At 40.6% G+C, this 13,252-nt stretch overlaps 1 protein-coding gene across 5 annotated transcripts in view; it reads left to right on the top strand.

Moving 5' to 3' along the window:
- Nucleotides 1-13,252, top strand: part of WWP1 (WW domain containing E3 ubiquitin protein ligase 1) — a 62,729-nt gene that overhangs the window by 31,224 nt on the left and 18,253 nt on the right. For 3 of the 5 annotated variants that reach the window (XM_061448184.1, XM_061448179.1, XM_061448181.1), the window contains 6 exons: nt 711-848; nt 987-1,053; nt 6,743-6,924; nt 9,554-9,902; nt 11,890-11,985; nt 12,607-12,781. In XM_061448184.1, coding sequence (XP_061304168.1) covers nt 711-848; nt 987-1,053; nt 6,743-6,924; nt 9,554-9,902; nt 11,890-11,985; nt 12,607-12,781 — 1,007 coding nt within the window. Of the gene's footprint in view, nt 1-709; nt 849-986; nt 1,054-6,742; nt 6,925-9,553; nt 9,903-11,889; nt 11,986-12,606; nt 12,782-13,252 lie in introns of those variants that run through there. The other 2 variants (XM_061448180.1, XM_061448182.1) reach the window with 2 other exon arrangements.

Genomic DNA, 13,252 nt, shown 5'->3' with positions numbered 1-13,252 from the left:
TGCACCATGTGCATATTTTTTGTATATCTCAATTATCTCAAAATTTCTTTTGGTGAAAATGGTTTCTAATTTAATTCTTGGTTATGTAAGTATCCTCTCTGTTACTGTTTAATCCTTGGAGTTGGGTTCTATGAAAATGCTAGTGAGGATTTACCAAAAATAATTTTAAAAAATGAGGAAGGACTCTGCAGTCTTTGCATTTGCATCCTTAAAGTGATGTTCTTTTCAGTGGTCTCTTAAAATTAGTTTTGGAAGGTGATATGAGAAATGAACATAAGCTCTGGTTGTAGAATGAGGTTCCCAGTGACTTGTAATATTTGGATGTGGAGTTCAGAAGTTGATTGACTTTAAGCTGTCTCATATTTTGTTAGTGCATAATTTCAAAAGGGGCTTAGTGGAAACAGCAAACCTGGAAGATCATTAACAACAAATAATGAAGCCATGTGGATCTTATAGCATACCTGTAGAATATCCTATATAAATGGCCAATTAATTTTTACAATAAACTGCACCTTCACCCACAGTAGATGTAAATTTACACAGCTCCTTAGTGATTTTTGTTGATTTGAATCATCTGAATATTCCTCATGTTCAGTTTTGTACAACTAAATACGCGTCATGTTTTTGCCTTGAAAGTCTTTTAATGTTGTATTTTTTTCCTTATCCCTTATTTCCTTATCTCCCCCTACCCATCCTAACTACATTTTTAGTGGAGAAGGTGAAAGAACAGTTGAAACTCTCTTTGGAAAACAAGAGTGGCATGGTGCAAACAGGTGAACTGACAGTTGTGTTAGATGGTTTGGTTGTTGAACAAGAATCTCTTACAAATCTCAGTTCATCAGCAACAAGTAAGTTAAAATAGTTAAATCAGATGGTAATATTTTGATTATTGTCAATAATATTATATATTATAATGGTAATATTTTGATTATATGTCAAACAGACATAATAGTATATTTCTGTTGAATTTGTTTCTTACTGTTCAGTAGAAGTTCAGCAAAATGGAGAGGCTGTGCGTGAAAGCAGAGATGCTTCAGCAAGAAGTGCATCCAGGTTGGAATATTTTTTTTGTGTGTTTTACATTATATGAAATGTGTGAGCAAATTTATCAGTTGAAATCTTTGGGTTGCTTGTGTGTTGTTTTTTTGTAGTTTTGGGTTTTGTTGTTTTTTTTGTTGTTTTGTTTTTTTTTCCAAAGGCAATAGACTTTAACTGTCAAGACATAAATAATGTTACTAGATGTTTTAGGAACATTACTTATATGATAACTACATAGTTTAGCTTGAGGAGAGTTAAATTTACAACTCTGTTCTTCCTCTGCTGTTAGAGTCTGCTCACCGCTGCTTTAGCGTTACCTCTTGCATGTGTAGCCCTCTGAACATAGTTCAGCTGGCTGGAAGTCTACTAAATGCTGCGGCAGAGATTAGGGGAGCAGTGGTTCAGTGTGGTTTTGTGTACTTACTTCATTTTCTTTTATTGTGTAAGAACCATTTCTATTCATGTGTACTACCTTGTTGCAACATACCAACTGAACAGAAGAAATAAATAAAAACTAAATTACTGTCCCTCAACCAGTTCCTTTTTAAGGTTATGATCAAGAATTTATGAGACTTGTATTGAGTTTAGGGAGGAGTATGCAGAGCACTGAAGTAAAAGGTTTGCCTGCTTCAACCAGCAGTGGAAAGAAATAGACTGGTCTGTAATTCCCTGGGTCATCCATTTTCCCCTTCTTGAAAATGGGAGTTATATTTCCCTTTTTCCAGTCATTGGGAACTTCACCTGACTGCCATGATTTCTCAAATATGATGGACAGCGGCTTTGCAACTTCATTCACCAGCTCCTTCAGGACCCGCGGATGGATTTCATCGGGACCAATGGACTTGTGCACGTTCAGATTTTTAAGATGGTCTCGAACCAGTTCCTCTCCTACAGTGGGCATAAGGTCTTCATTCTCACAGTCCCTGCATCTGCCTTCCAAGACTTGGGTGGTGCAGTCAGAGCCTTTGGCAGTGAAGACCGAGGCAAAGAAGTCATTCAGAACCTCAGCCTTCTCCAAATCCTGTGTAGCTAGTTCTCCTGAGAGCTTCCTGAGGGTGCCTATGTTCTCCCTAGTCTGTTTTTTATTTGCTATGTACCTGTAGAATCCCTTCCTGTTATCTTTAATACCTCTAGCTAGGTTTAATTCTAACTGAGCCTTAGCTTTTCTAACCTGATCCCTAGCTTCCCGGCCAACATCCCTCTTCCCATGCCACCTGTCCTTGCTTCCACTTATTATAAGCCTCTTTTTTCCTTCAAATTTTCCTCAGGAGCTCCTTATCCATCCAAGGAGGTCTCCTGGCTCTCCTGCTGCTCTTCCTTCTAGTTGGGATGCAACACTCCTGAGCTTTCAGCAGGTGATCCTTGAATATCAACTAACAGTTGCCCCATCATAGAAAGCCACCAAATTGGTCAGGCAGGATTTCCCTTTTGTGAAGCCCTGCTGGCTGTCACCAAGCACCTTGTTGTTTTTCATGTGCCTTAGCATGCCTTCCAGGAGAATCTGCTCCAAGATTTTGCCAGGCACGGAGGTGAGACTGACTGGTCTGTAATTCCCCGGGTCATCCATTTTCCCCTTCTTGAAAATGGGGGTTATATTTCCCTTTTTCCAGTTGTCGGGAACTTCACCTGACTGCCATGATTTTTCAAATATGATAGACAGTGTCTGAGCAACTTCATTTGCCAGCTCCTTCGTTACTTGAGGATGGATTTCATCAGGTCCCATGGACTTGTGCACGTTAAGGTTCTTAAGATGGTCTTGAAGCAGATCCTGTCCTACATTGGGCCTAAGGTCTTCATTCTCACAGTCTCTACATCTGCCTTCCTAAACTTGGGTGGTGTGGTCAGAGCATTTGCCAGTGTAGACTGAGGCAAAGAAGTCATTAAGAGCCTCAGCCTTCTCCAAATCCAGGGTAGGCAGTTCTCCCGATAGGTTCCGGAGTGGGCCTACATTGTCCCTAGTCTGTCTTTTATTCGCTACGTACCTACAGAATCTATTCCTGTTGTCTTTAACCTCCCTAGCCAAGTATAATTCTAACTGGGCCTCAGCTTTCTTAGCCTGGTCCCTAGCTTCCCAGACGACATCCCTGTATTCTTCCCAGGACACCTGCCCATTCTTCCCAGGCCACCTGCCCTTTCTTCCACCTTTTATAAGCCACTTTTTTCCTTTGAATTTTCCTCAGCAGCTCCTTATCCATCCAAGGAGGTCTCCTGGCCCTCCTGCTGCACTTCCTTCTGGTTGGGATGCAACTCTCCTGAGCTTGTAGCAGGTGATCCTTGAATATCAACTAACAGTCTTGGGGCCCCCTGCCCTCTAGGGATATATCCCATGGAACCTTCCTAAGAAGGTTCCTGAAGAGGCCATAGTCTGCTCTCCTGAAGTCCAGGGCATTGAGCTTGCTGCATATTCTTCTCGCTGTCCTGAGGATCTCGAGTTCGACCATCTCGTGATCACTGCAACCAAGGGTGCCCTGGAGCATCACATTTCCAACTAGCCGTTTCCTGTTGGTGAGCATGAGGTCAAGCACGGCACCTCTCCTCGTTGGCTCCTCTATTACTTGCAGAAGGAAGTTGTCTTCCACACAATCGAGGAACCTCCTGGATTGCTTGTGCCAGGCCGTACCGTCCTTCCAACAGATGTCAGGGTGGTTGAAGTCACCCATGGAAACAAGGGCCTGTGAGAGTGAGGCTTTTCCTTTCTGTCTATAGAGTGCTTCATCCACAGGTTCTCCTTAATCAGGTGGTCTGTAACAGATCCCCACAGTAATGTCTCCCATAGCTATATTCCCTTTAACCCTGACCCACAAACTCTCTGTGGACTGCTCACCTGTCCCCAGACAGAGTTCCATACTCTCCAGCCTATTGCTAACATAAAGGGCAACTCTCCCTCCCTGCCTGCCAGGCCTGTCCTTCCTAAAGAGCCTGTAACCTTCCATTCCAACACTCCAGTCATAGGAGCCATCCCACGATGTTTCTGTGATGCCTATTATATCATACCCCCGCAGACGTGCACACATCTCTAATTCCTCTTGTTTGTTCCCCATGCTATGGGCATTTGTACAGAGGCATCTGAGCCGAGCTCCAACTGAAGCCGGCTCATTGGCTGGAGTGGCTGGGATATCTCTACATTGCTCAGAGCATTTATTATAGGTTCTGGCAACTGACTGGGTGTGTTGGGATGGAATGATGCTCCCCTCCCCCAACACATCTAATTTAAAGCCTCCTTGACCAGTCTGGCAAGCCTCCTACCAAAACTGCTCTCAGAGCAGCTCCACCAGCACCCACTAGACCTGGCCTACAACCTTGGGTCCCATGTTCAAGACACCCAAACCCCTATGACACCACCCTTTTAACCAATTATTAACCTGGCTAATCCTAGCTTTTTTTAGGTCCTCCCCTGTACCCTGGAGAATTGATGAAAAGACCACCTGAGCTCCAGAGCCCCTAACCACCTCCCCCATGGCTCTGTAGTCCTTCTTTATGTTCCCCAGGCTACTACTGTCTATATCCCTTGCACCCACATGTATCACCAGGAGTGGGTAATAATCCGTGGGATTTACTAGAGCAGGCAGCCTCTCTGACACATCCCTGATCCATGCCCCCGGTAGGCAACACACCTCCCTTGAGATGAGGTCTGGCTGGCAGACAAGTGCTTCTGTCCCTTTCAGTGTACAGTCCCCTACTACTACGACCCGCCGCTTTTTCCTAGCAGCACCGGTAGAGATCTTCTTTACCAGTGCATCAGCCGGCTGTTTCTGGCTCGAGTGCGCTTCCTCATTAGCCCCCTACAGGACAGCAAAGCGGTTCTGCGTGGGGACAGGGGATTTAGGGGGAAGCCCCTTGCTTTTGGTTGTCCTTTTCCTTCTTTTTTTTTGTTGGTTTTTTTTTTTGTCACTAATTTCCAGCTTCCCAGGTTAACGGCCTCCTTCTTTCCTTCATGAGGTAGAGGGGAAGCTCGAGGCCCCTGTACAGTTTGGGCCGGGAGCAAGCATTCCTGCTTCCTCTCAGCTTCCCTGACATCCCGCAGGCTATTAACAGCATCCCGCAGCTCAGCCCCTGCTGCAGGAGGACCTCCACCAGGGAGCACCGAGTGCAGCCCTGCCCATTGTGCACCCTCCCCTCACCAGACCGGTGCAGGCACTCTCTACACCCTGAGCTCTGCACTGCAGCCTCCCCTCTCATCGGCTCTGTCTGGGTGGCTACGCTGGCCACCGCCGGGGCAGCCAGAGCAGGGCTCCCAGACCGGGCCCTGATCATACGACGAGTGCTCACAATCCCGCTCGCCTGGTTTCTCGCGCTCCCTGGGGCAGGTTTTTAACCACTCAGGGCTGGTGCCGCTGCTTCAGGCTCCGCCCCCTGTGAGTCAGCTGCTCGCTCTCGTCAGCTGAGCTGCCGGCTCCTGGGCAGGTCCTGTCGAGGACTTGAGGCTCCTCGGTGGCTCTTCCTGCTCTGAGTTGAGGCTCCTGAGCGCTGGTCTCCCCCCCCGCTCAGGTGTTGAAGGCGTCCTCTCTCGAGCTACTCACCTCAGCAATAAGATAAGAATAAAATAAGAAGTCGCTTCTTAGTTTTCGTTAGAAAGTTTGGAACTGTAAAGCATACAGATTCGAAACAGTAGTTAACAATCATTTGTTTTCATTCAGCTGTTGTTGCTGGAGGTGAGGCTTTTACTGGGTACCTGCTCTTGATCCTGGTATTTTGATGACGGCAGTTTTCCATAGAACTATCCAGCAGTTTTGATTTAAAGTTTTAAAATTAAGAGGCAAAAGTTTTAAGGTAGCTTCTCTGCATGTCTTTAGGAAGCAAATCGGCTTTGTAGTCTAGAGCTGAAAGAAATAATACTTTAATTCTCTATTTATAGTACTCCTTTGAAGTTGGGCAACTAGTTTGGTAGCATGGAAATGCTGCTTCTTCCTTTCTTACTCTGCAAAGTGGGACTTCTGTCAGATTTTCAGATTTGTTTTGTCATCTATTTAACTTCTTTTTGATTTTTAGCCTCCTTGAGAAGATGGGGAGTTGGCATTGAATGCAGTTTTCACAATATGTGTCTGTGGTGGGTGGCTTTAAGTATTTTGTGACAGATTTAGGTAAAAACAGTGTAATTGAACAAGAGACTTCCTATTCACAAGCTCTGATGCTATATTTAATTTCATGTGGCCTTATAAACGCAGACCCGTCTGTGTATATCTGTCCTCACAATGTCCAATCCTGCCTATGTATAGAGAAGCTCATCTTATTTTCCTTTACTGAGGGGAAATTCTGTTACTTTCTTATGTTACCAGTAGAATAATTTTTGGAGATACGACAAAAAAACCCAACTGTTCCACTTGCTTAATGAGAAATAGAGTTTTCCTGCTCATAGCTGTTCTTTGAAAGGCCCCTAAGGCAGTTTTGGAAGATGTGGCAGGTGCATCAGTCTGTTCAACTCAATTCTAGTATGTCATTACAAGTGGAAGATTAAGTGTAAACGGATAATCTTATTTTTTATCTGAAATCCTCAAAACTAAAATTTGCCTTTTGTTCCTTAATTGTTTTGGTGTTGCGCTTGACTTATCTAGCCTGTAAAAATTGTGTTATAAACTTGTTGTGAATTTACTTCCATTTCTTTATTTGTTTCTTTAGTGTGATTTAGTGTACGATTTGGTTTAGTTGCATACCTGATTAACGTGTTGTTTGTGGTAACCTAAATGATCTCTTATTTTTTACCAAGATCTGCTTGTGACATTTCTAACGGGGTAGACAATCAAGTACCTTCCGACTCTATAGTACAGAATACATTCTCTGTAGAAGCTGTTAATGGAGACAGCACACCATCTCCTACTAATGCTGCAGCCAGGCCCAAAAATACACCAGAACCAAAACCACTTGCAGCTCAGCCTGTCAACAGCACTGGTAAGAATGGGAGAATAATGAGAAAATGTTCCATTAAGCTCTTTTATCTGGTTGAAATGTATCTGAAGTTGACACACTTTGTCTATATTTTTTTGTTAGATTTCAAAAATACTGAAAGGATGTTTCTGGGCTTGAATTTATAATCCTATGTGTCCACTTCTTTGAATTTTTCTTGAGTTAGACACATTCTTAAATGTATTAAGTTTCATGCTTCAGAACCTTCAGTAGAAATAGGTAAGCTGTTAATAAACAGTAAAACAGAGACTGTCGAACTTTCTGTAATAGAGTGGGAAATGTGGGTATGGTGGAAAGATAGCAGAAACAATTATGAACTTTACAAGCTAATAATTGAATTAGGCCCTATCTGAAGCTTTTCTACTTGGAGAATATTAATTCGATTCTCCTTTCTTTCCAGTTGACGGCCAGAGGGCATATTATTATTTAGACATTGCTCCCTTTTTCTTCAGTAGCAGAGAGATCCATTTGAAATCTGTATTAGGATAGGGTAACTGCAAAAATAATTGATTTGTTCAAATAGTAATATTGATGAAATCATCACTGGGCTTTCACTGAGGCACTGATAGAGCAGTCTTCAAGTACTGTACCAGTTAGTGGGGACTTTTTTAAGGGAAGGCATAAAACAGGTCTCCATCATTTGCTGATGACAGACTTCTCCCTATCCCCCACACTACTGGGCTTAGCAGGATTGCATTTTCATGTGATGTTGCCGAATTGCTGTTTTAGATCTCATTGGTGAGGTAATCAGCTGATGTAATGTTTTATAGATCTGTTTTGGAGATCAGCTTACTAAAGAGCTGATGATTTGTCAGTTACTTTGCTTCTAACTTTGTTACGTAATCCCATTAACTCTTTCATGTGAATGAATTGTGGTTATTTTTTTTTTTTCTTAATGAAAGCTAAAATTTCAGTTGGCTTTTTTCCCATGAAAATAAAGTTGCTGCTAAGTTAGAACAGAAGTTTAAAGAAATGTGATCAACTTGTAGTTATTTGTTTGTTTTTTTTTTTTCAATAATACGGTTTACATTTGATTGAAATAATGCAAAGTCTTGACATGTCTTGATGTAGTTAACCTGTTCTGTGTGAGCTGGAAGTAGTAACGGGTTAGTCTGAAATAGTTGTGTTCAAAAAGTAAAGCATTTACAGATTTTACAAGTCTGCTGCTGTCTGTACAATCATGCTTATTCTGCATTATCAAGAAAATACTTACAGCCCAGTGATAAGTGTTTTAAGAAACTGACTCCATGATTTAAGTGCATTGCGTGTAATTCTTTCACCTGCTTTTCTGACCATTTAGGGAAGCAAGAAATTGCTGACATTATATACATATTGCAAGTCATAAGTAGAATGTAGCTATTTATTTACTTTATAACACTCTTACAAATGAACTCTAAAATGCTGGAACAATGGTTTGTAGCCACTAGTCTAGGGTTCAGTTTTGCAAATCTGTATTGACAAAGTTATGAGTATAGAGCAGCTGTATTGGCCTCAGTCCTTAGAATTGTAGGTGGATAGTATGCTGTTAAGATTACTTGAAGTCTGTGTTGCATATTACATTTAGTCTTGTAGAAAAGTAGTTCCAGCTCTGGAAGAGGTCCAAATGAGTTGAAACAGAATTGTCAGTGTCTGGTGTTGATTAGTCTTGCAGAAAATGAAAACTGTGAATGATCTTGCTCTGCTTTTAATTAATAGGGCCTTGACATTTAATAGGATCCTAGTGACTGCTGTACCTGATTTCACTTGTCTAAGGCAAGATCTTTTGCTGACATACTGTTCTGTCAAGCTCTGCAAATGATTGGTATTGATGTATGGTTGGCCAAGTGAGCTTGGAAGTATTAAAGCCTACTTAGCCCCTTTTCCTGCTAAATCCATGCCTGCTTTAAACCTTTTATGGGATTACGATTGCTTGAGTTGAATGACATTTGTATTGTTCTTTAAAAGACAGAAATTGATTTACTTTGTGATTCTGAAATGACTTTCTTCAGTCATTAGACTATGTAAATTGCATTAGCCAAATACTGTTTTTTACATTTTAATCCCACTTTTGGAGGGGGATTTGTTTTTTTACCCAAGTCACACACAGGTGTGTTTTGCTGAATTGTAGGGTTCTGTAGCTCAACTCTTTAAAAGGAAAAGATAAAAATAATCTCTAAGAACTGCATCTTGGTTTTCTAAATTTCATGATATTTTTTGTCTCTTCACATTTTTCTTTCATGTCATACTGATCAAGATTCTTTTTTAAAGTTGGTAGAAGTTCATAGCAAATAAGTTTCAAAGCAAATAAAGCAGTACTGTTTTCTGGTCCTAAGCAGATGGATACATTTGCTAATCTAAAGAGTAAAATGTAATGTTGACCAAGATATGCAGAAACTAAGGAATTACCTTAGCAGGGAAGTCTATAGAGCGTGGCTTGCAGACTGACTTTTAATTACAGCTTTAACTGAGGCAGGTGCATTGTGACTTTTTGTCATCATAGACAAAAATAATGCTTATGGCATATAGGTGTGACTTAAACATATTCCTTCGTGCTATTTACAACAAAAGTTAGTCATTTGAAAAATGAATCTCAGAAGATTATAATATACAGATGTTCTTATTTCCCATTTCTCAGTTAATGGCGAATCATCCTCCTCTGCACCAGAAACTGGTAATTATTCTGTCTCTGAGGCTCCGGTAGATTCAGTTGAAGCTCCCATGTCTTCAGATTGCACTAACACTACAGCAGAACCTCAGTCAACAACAGACACAGCAAGCTGTTCTGAAAGCCATGCTTCTGCATCACCTGTTGCGTCTGCTGGACTAGAACCTGCGGGTGCCACAGACTGTGCTCAACCTAATGCTCGAAACAGTGTAGCAGCAGATGCAGCAAAACCAAGGGAATCCTCCTCCACCTCAAGTGCATCTGCAGAACCTGCAAGACAGCAGTCTGGTAATGCGAGTACAGAACCTTTGCCACCAGGGTATGTGGGCTTGAATTTAATGCTAGAATTGTGTTTTGCCTAAATGTACATATGAAGAAACAGAAATTTGATTCTGCAATGGGATTGCCAAATGCAGATCTGTTTGCTGAGATGGGGTTACTTGATCTAAAATGGGGTTTGTACTGCTGCTGTAATGGGCTAGTAGCTCTTGTCCCAGTAATGACTGATAACAAATTTGCTGAGATTGTATTGTGGTCCAGATAGACAAACTCTTGGGCATTATGGACATGAAGACTTATCATTTGAGGTATTTAGGCTTACTTGGGTCATAATTTGTTACTCCTTTGGCTCTTGAACTATGAGACTGCAGTAGGGACAAAAATACAGAGAACTGAAATTTGATAAAATACTTGTAGGTGCTTGCTGTGTAATAGTAATGTTAGAGGTAAAATTACAGATTTGAAATGTATGTATGTGCTCGGAATCGCAAGAAACTTTTAATTCTGCTAGACTGTTAGGAACTACTACTGTGGTCCTAAACCTTAAATGAAAAAGATGTGCTCAGATATTAGGTGAAAATGTAGTACTTGCTCTTTAATAGATGTTTTCATGTTTGGGTGAAAAGATGTCTTCAGTAACTAATTGGAAATACTGACATTTCTGTAATATTCTAGATATTAACTCTTACAGCATTTTCTGAACACATGAATTGTTTCTAAACCGAAAGTGTATATACCTTGTGTCATTGTAGCTAATCTTTCAGAGCCTGTCTTGTACCTGTTCCCTCTGAAGGAGGTTCAGTAAGTTATTAGTGACACTTCAGTTTCTGCAGTTGGGTAAACATGAAAACAAGCACCTAAAAGGATAGAAATATTGTGTAGATATTGTTGGGGAAGAGTTACAAAGTTTTCAATTTTCAGGTGCTTTGACAGTGGAGGCTCTTTATAGGTGGGAATTCCTGTGGTCATCCACACAGTCTTTTTCAATTAATTATATGGTTTCCCACTGAGGACAGGGTCATGAGTGCCAGTGTGCATTATGGCCACATGCACTGCTTCATCATTCCACTCTGATCAGGCTTCTCTGGGTTATGTTTTGTGTGTGTTCTTCCCCCCTGCCCCTTTATCCCATCTAGTTCAGTCTATTATGTTTATCCCTAGTAACTCTGTAACATATTGCTGCTCCTCTCCTATTTTCTTGTAATCTTAGCATTTAGCCTCTTGAACAGCTGAAGACATTTTGTAGGATTTTTATAGGATACTCTGTAATGGTGAGAAAATGCATGTTGAGTCCTATGAGTGGCAGCCAAGGTGTTCTGCCTACCTCTTTAGGTGTATAAGAAAAACATGTATCTGATGCAAGCAAGGGCATCAGCTTTTCATCTAACATTTATCCTGGCTTCCTCTCCCATTTATAAATACTTCTGTGGCATTATTACAGTTCTCAGCAGCATGGAACTTCAGTTGTTTTATAATGTTTGGCCCTCTCTCCATCTTCAGTAAAAGTTTGCTTTGCAACTAAAACTGAAGAAATAATACCCAGGGATATCAGATAGATGAATTACCAGGACAGGAAATAAAAACACAGGGAAACCATATGATAGTATACCTTTCAGGTTCACTGTGAAAGATCTTGTTGTTTGTTGGATATAGGCACAGTGCTTTGAAATGTGCCAAAGAGGCATGGAGTTCAAGATGCAAAGAATGCATCTCTAAGTGCTTTTTGAAAGAGCTTATCTTAGTATTCAAGCCTTGAGCAGATATCTAATTGCCTTTGTTTTCAGATACCTTAAATAGAATTTGAAAATGCTTGTGAATATTGATGTATGCTCATTTTGTGTATCAGGTCACTTTATGGTGATACCAGTTCAATAAGAAGTAACAGAACGTATTCTAGTGTGAGTTTTCTCTGGTGGTTTAGAATGAGTTTTGGATCATAGTGTTTTCATTCAGTTCCAAGGTTCCTTTTTGGCTTAGTGGGAAGTAATTTTCACCTTGACTTACGTGAAAGTCTTTTTGTCTTGAAGGTGGGAGCAAAGAAAGGATCCTCATGGTAGAACCTATTATGTTGATCACAACACACGAACTACAACATGGGAAAGACCACAGCCCTTACCTCCTGGGTAATGTAGACTTTTTTAATTTAAATATGATAAAGGGACTTTTTGTTGTTGTTTTTTTGTTTTGTTTGTTTTGGTTTTTTTTTTTGGTGTAGGAAAAATACCAGCTTTTGTAAGCAGCTCATTAAAACTGTGTTGTGGATCATGTAGTAAGAAATTCTAGCTTTCAGATAATTTAGAATTGTATTAATTACAGCTATTATTATAGGAAAATTGGTACTGTGTATGTTGTTTGTTGTGATCATTTTTTCAAATACAGCTACTAAATTATTTTGTTCTTCCTTTAAAACTTAAGCACATATGACCACCTTTAGTTGGGTGACACCAGTGCACTGGTTTCAAACCTCAGATTTCTTGCAGAGTGTTTTCTGTGAAGCCTGCCAACATTGCTTGTGGTCACAGGAATTTATGACATTAAAAATGAGGTGACAAATTGCTGAGCATGCTATTGCTTGAATTTTGTGTTTGCTCAATGTATTTGTTGTCCTACCACTAAGGTTGGAGACTTTAGAAATTAAATTCATGCTTGTGACTCCAGTACTTCATTCAAGTAATGTCTGGGAGTTCAGCATAAAGAGAAAATCAGTTACGGAATTGGGTGTTAACATTTGGGTTTCTTAAAAGCTGGGAAAGAAGAGTCGATGATCGTGGGAGAGTTTACTATGTGGACCACAACACCAGAACAACAACATGGCAGCGCCCAACAATGGAATCAGTCAGAAACTTTGAGCAATGGCAGTCTCAACGGAATCAACTGCAGGGAGCTATGCAGCAATTTAACCAACGATACCTCTATTCGGTAAAATTTCTCACATCAATTTTTCATATTAAATTAGAAATAAGTAGAGGTATAGGTATACTTTTTCTTCTTTAACTTTTTCTAAAGTGTTTTTGTAACTGTTCAGCCATGTGTGTTATGAGATGTTTGGCATCAGTAATTCAGATTCTGGTTCTGTGAAAATGTTTGTAAAAATCGTCCTTAAAGGCAAAAGTTGGTTTCCTAATTTTTGAGCCTTGTGTACTGCATGATACTTAAAACCTTTAATGATAGTAGTAAGAAGTAAAACTAAAGAAGTCCCTTAGCTGAAAGGGAATGTAAAAGCTGAGTTATGGGCATTTTGAACATTAAATGGCCTTCAAAACTGTTTTTGGTGCCTGCATGTCACTGTCACTCTAAACCAGTCCATGTTAGGAATTGCGCTTGGTCTCTGAAAAGAAAAAAGATCCAGTCCCAGAGACTGTGATATGTAGCAAAGCTGTAGTGCTTTAA

The sequence above is a fragment of the Pezoporus flaviventris genome, unplaced genomic scaffold (genome assembly GCF_033815535.1).
Source record: "Pezoporus flaviventris isolate CSIRO_AGI_PZ_B2104156 unplaced genomic scaffold, CSIRO_AGI_Pfla_v1 ptg000007l, whole genome shotgun sequence".
In the NCBI taxonomy this organism is placed as follows: Eukaryota; Metazoa; Chordata; class Aves; order Psittaciformes; family Psittacidae; genus Pezoporus; species Pezoporus flaviventris.
The sequence above is the reverse complement of the archived record's forward strand: the minus strand, read 5'-3'. Positions and strand labels throughout refer to the sequence as shown.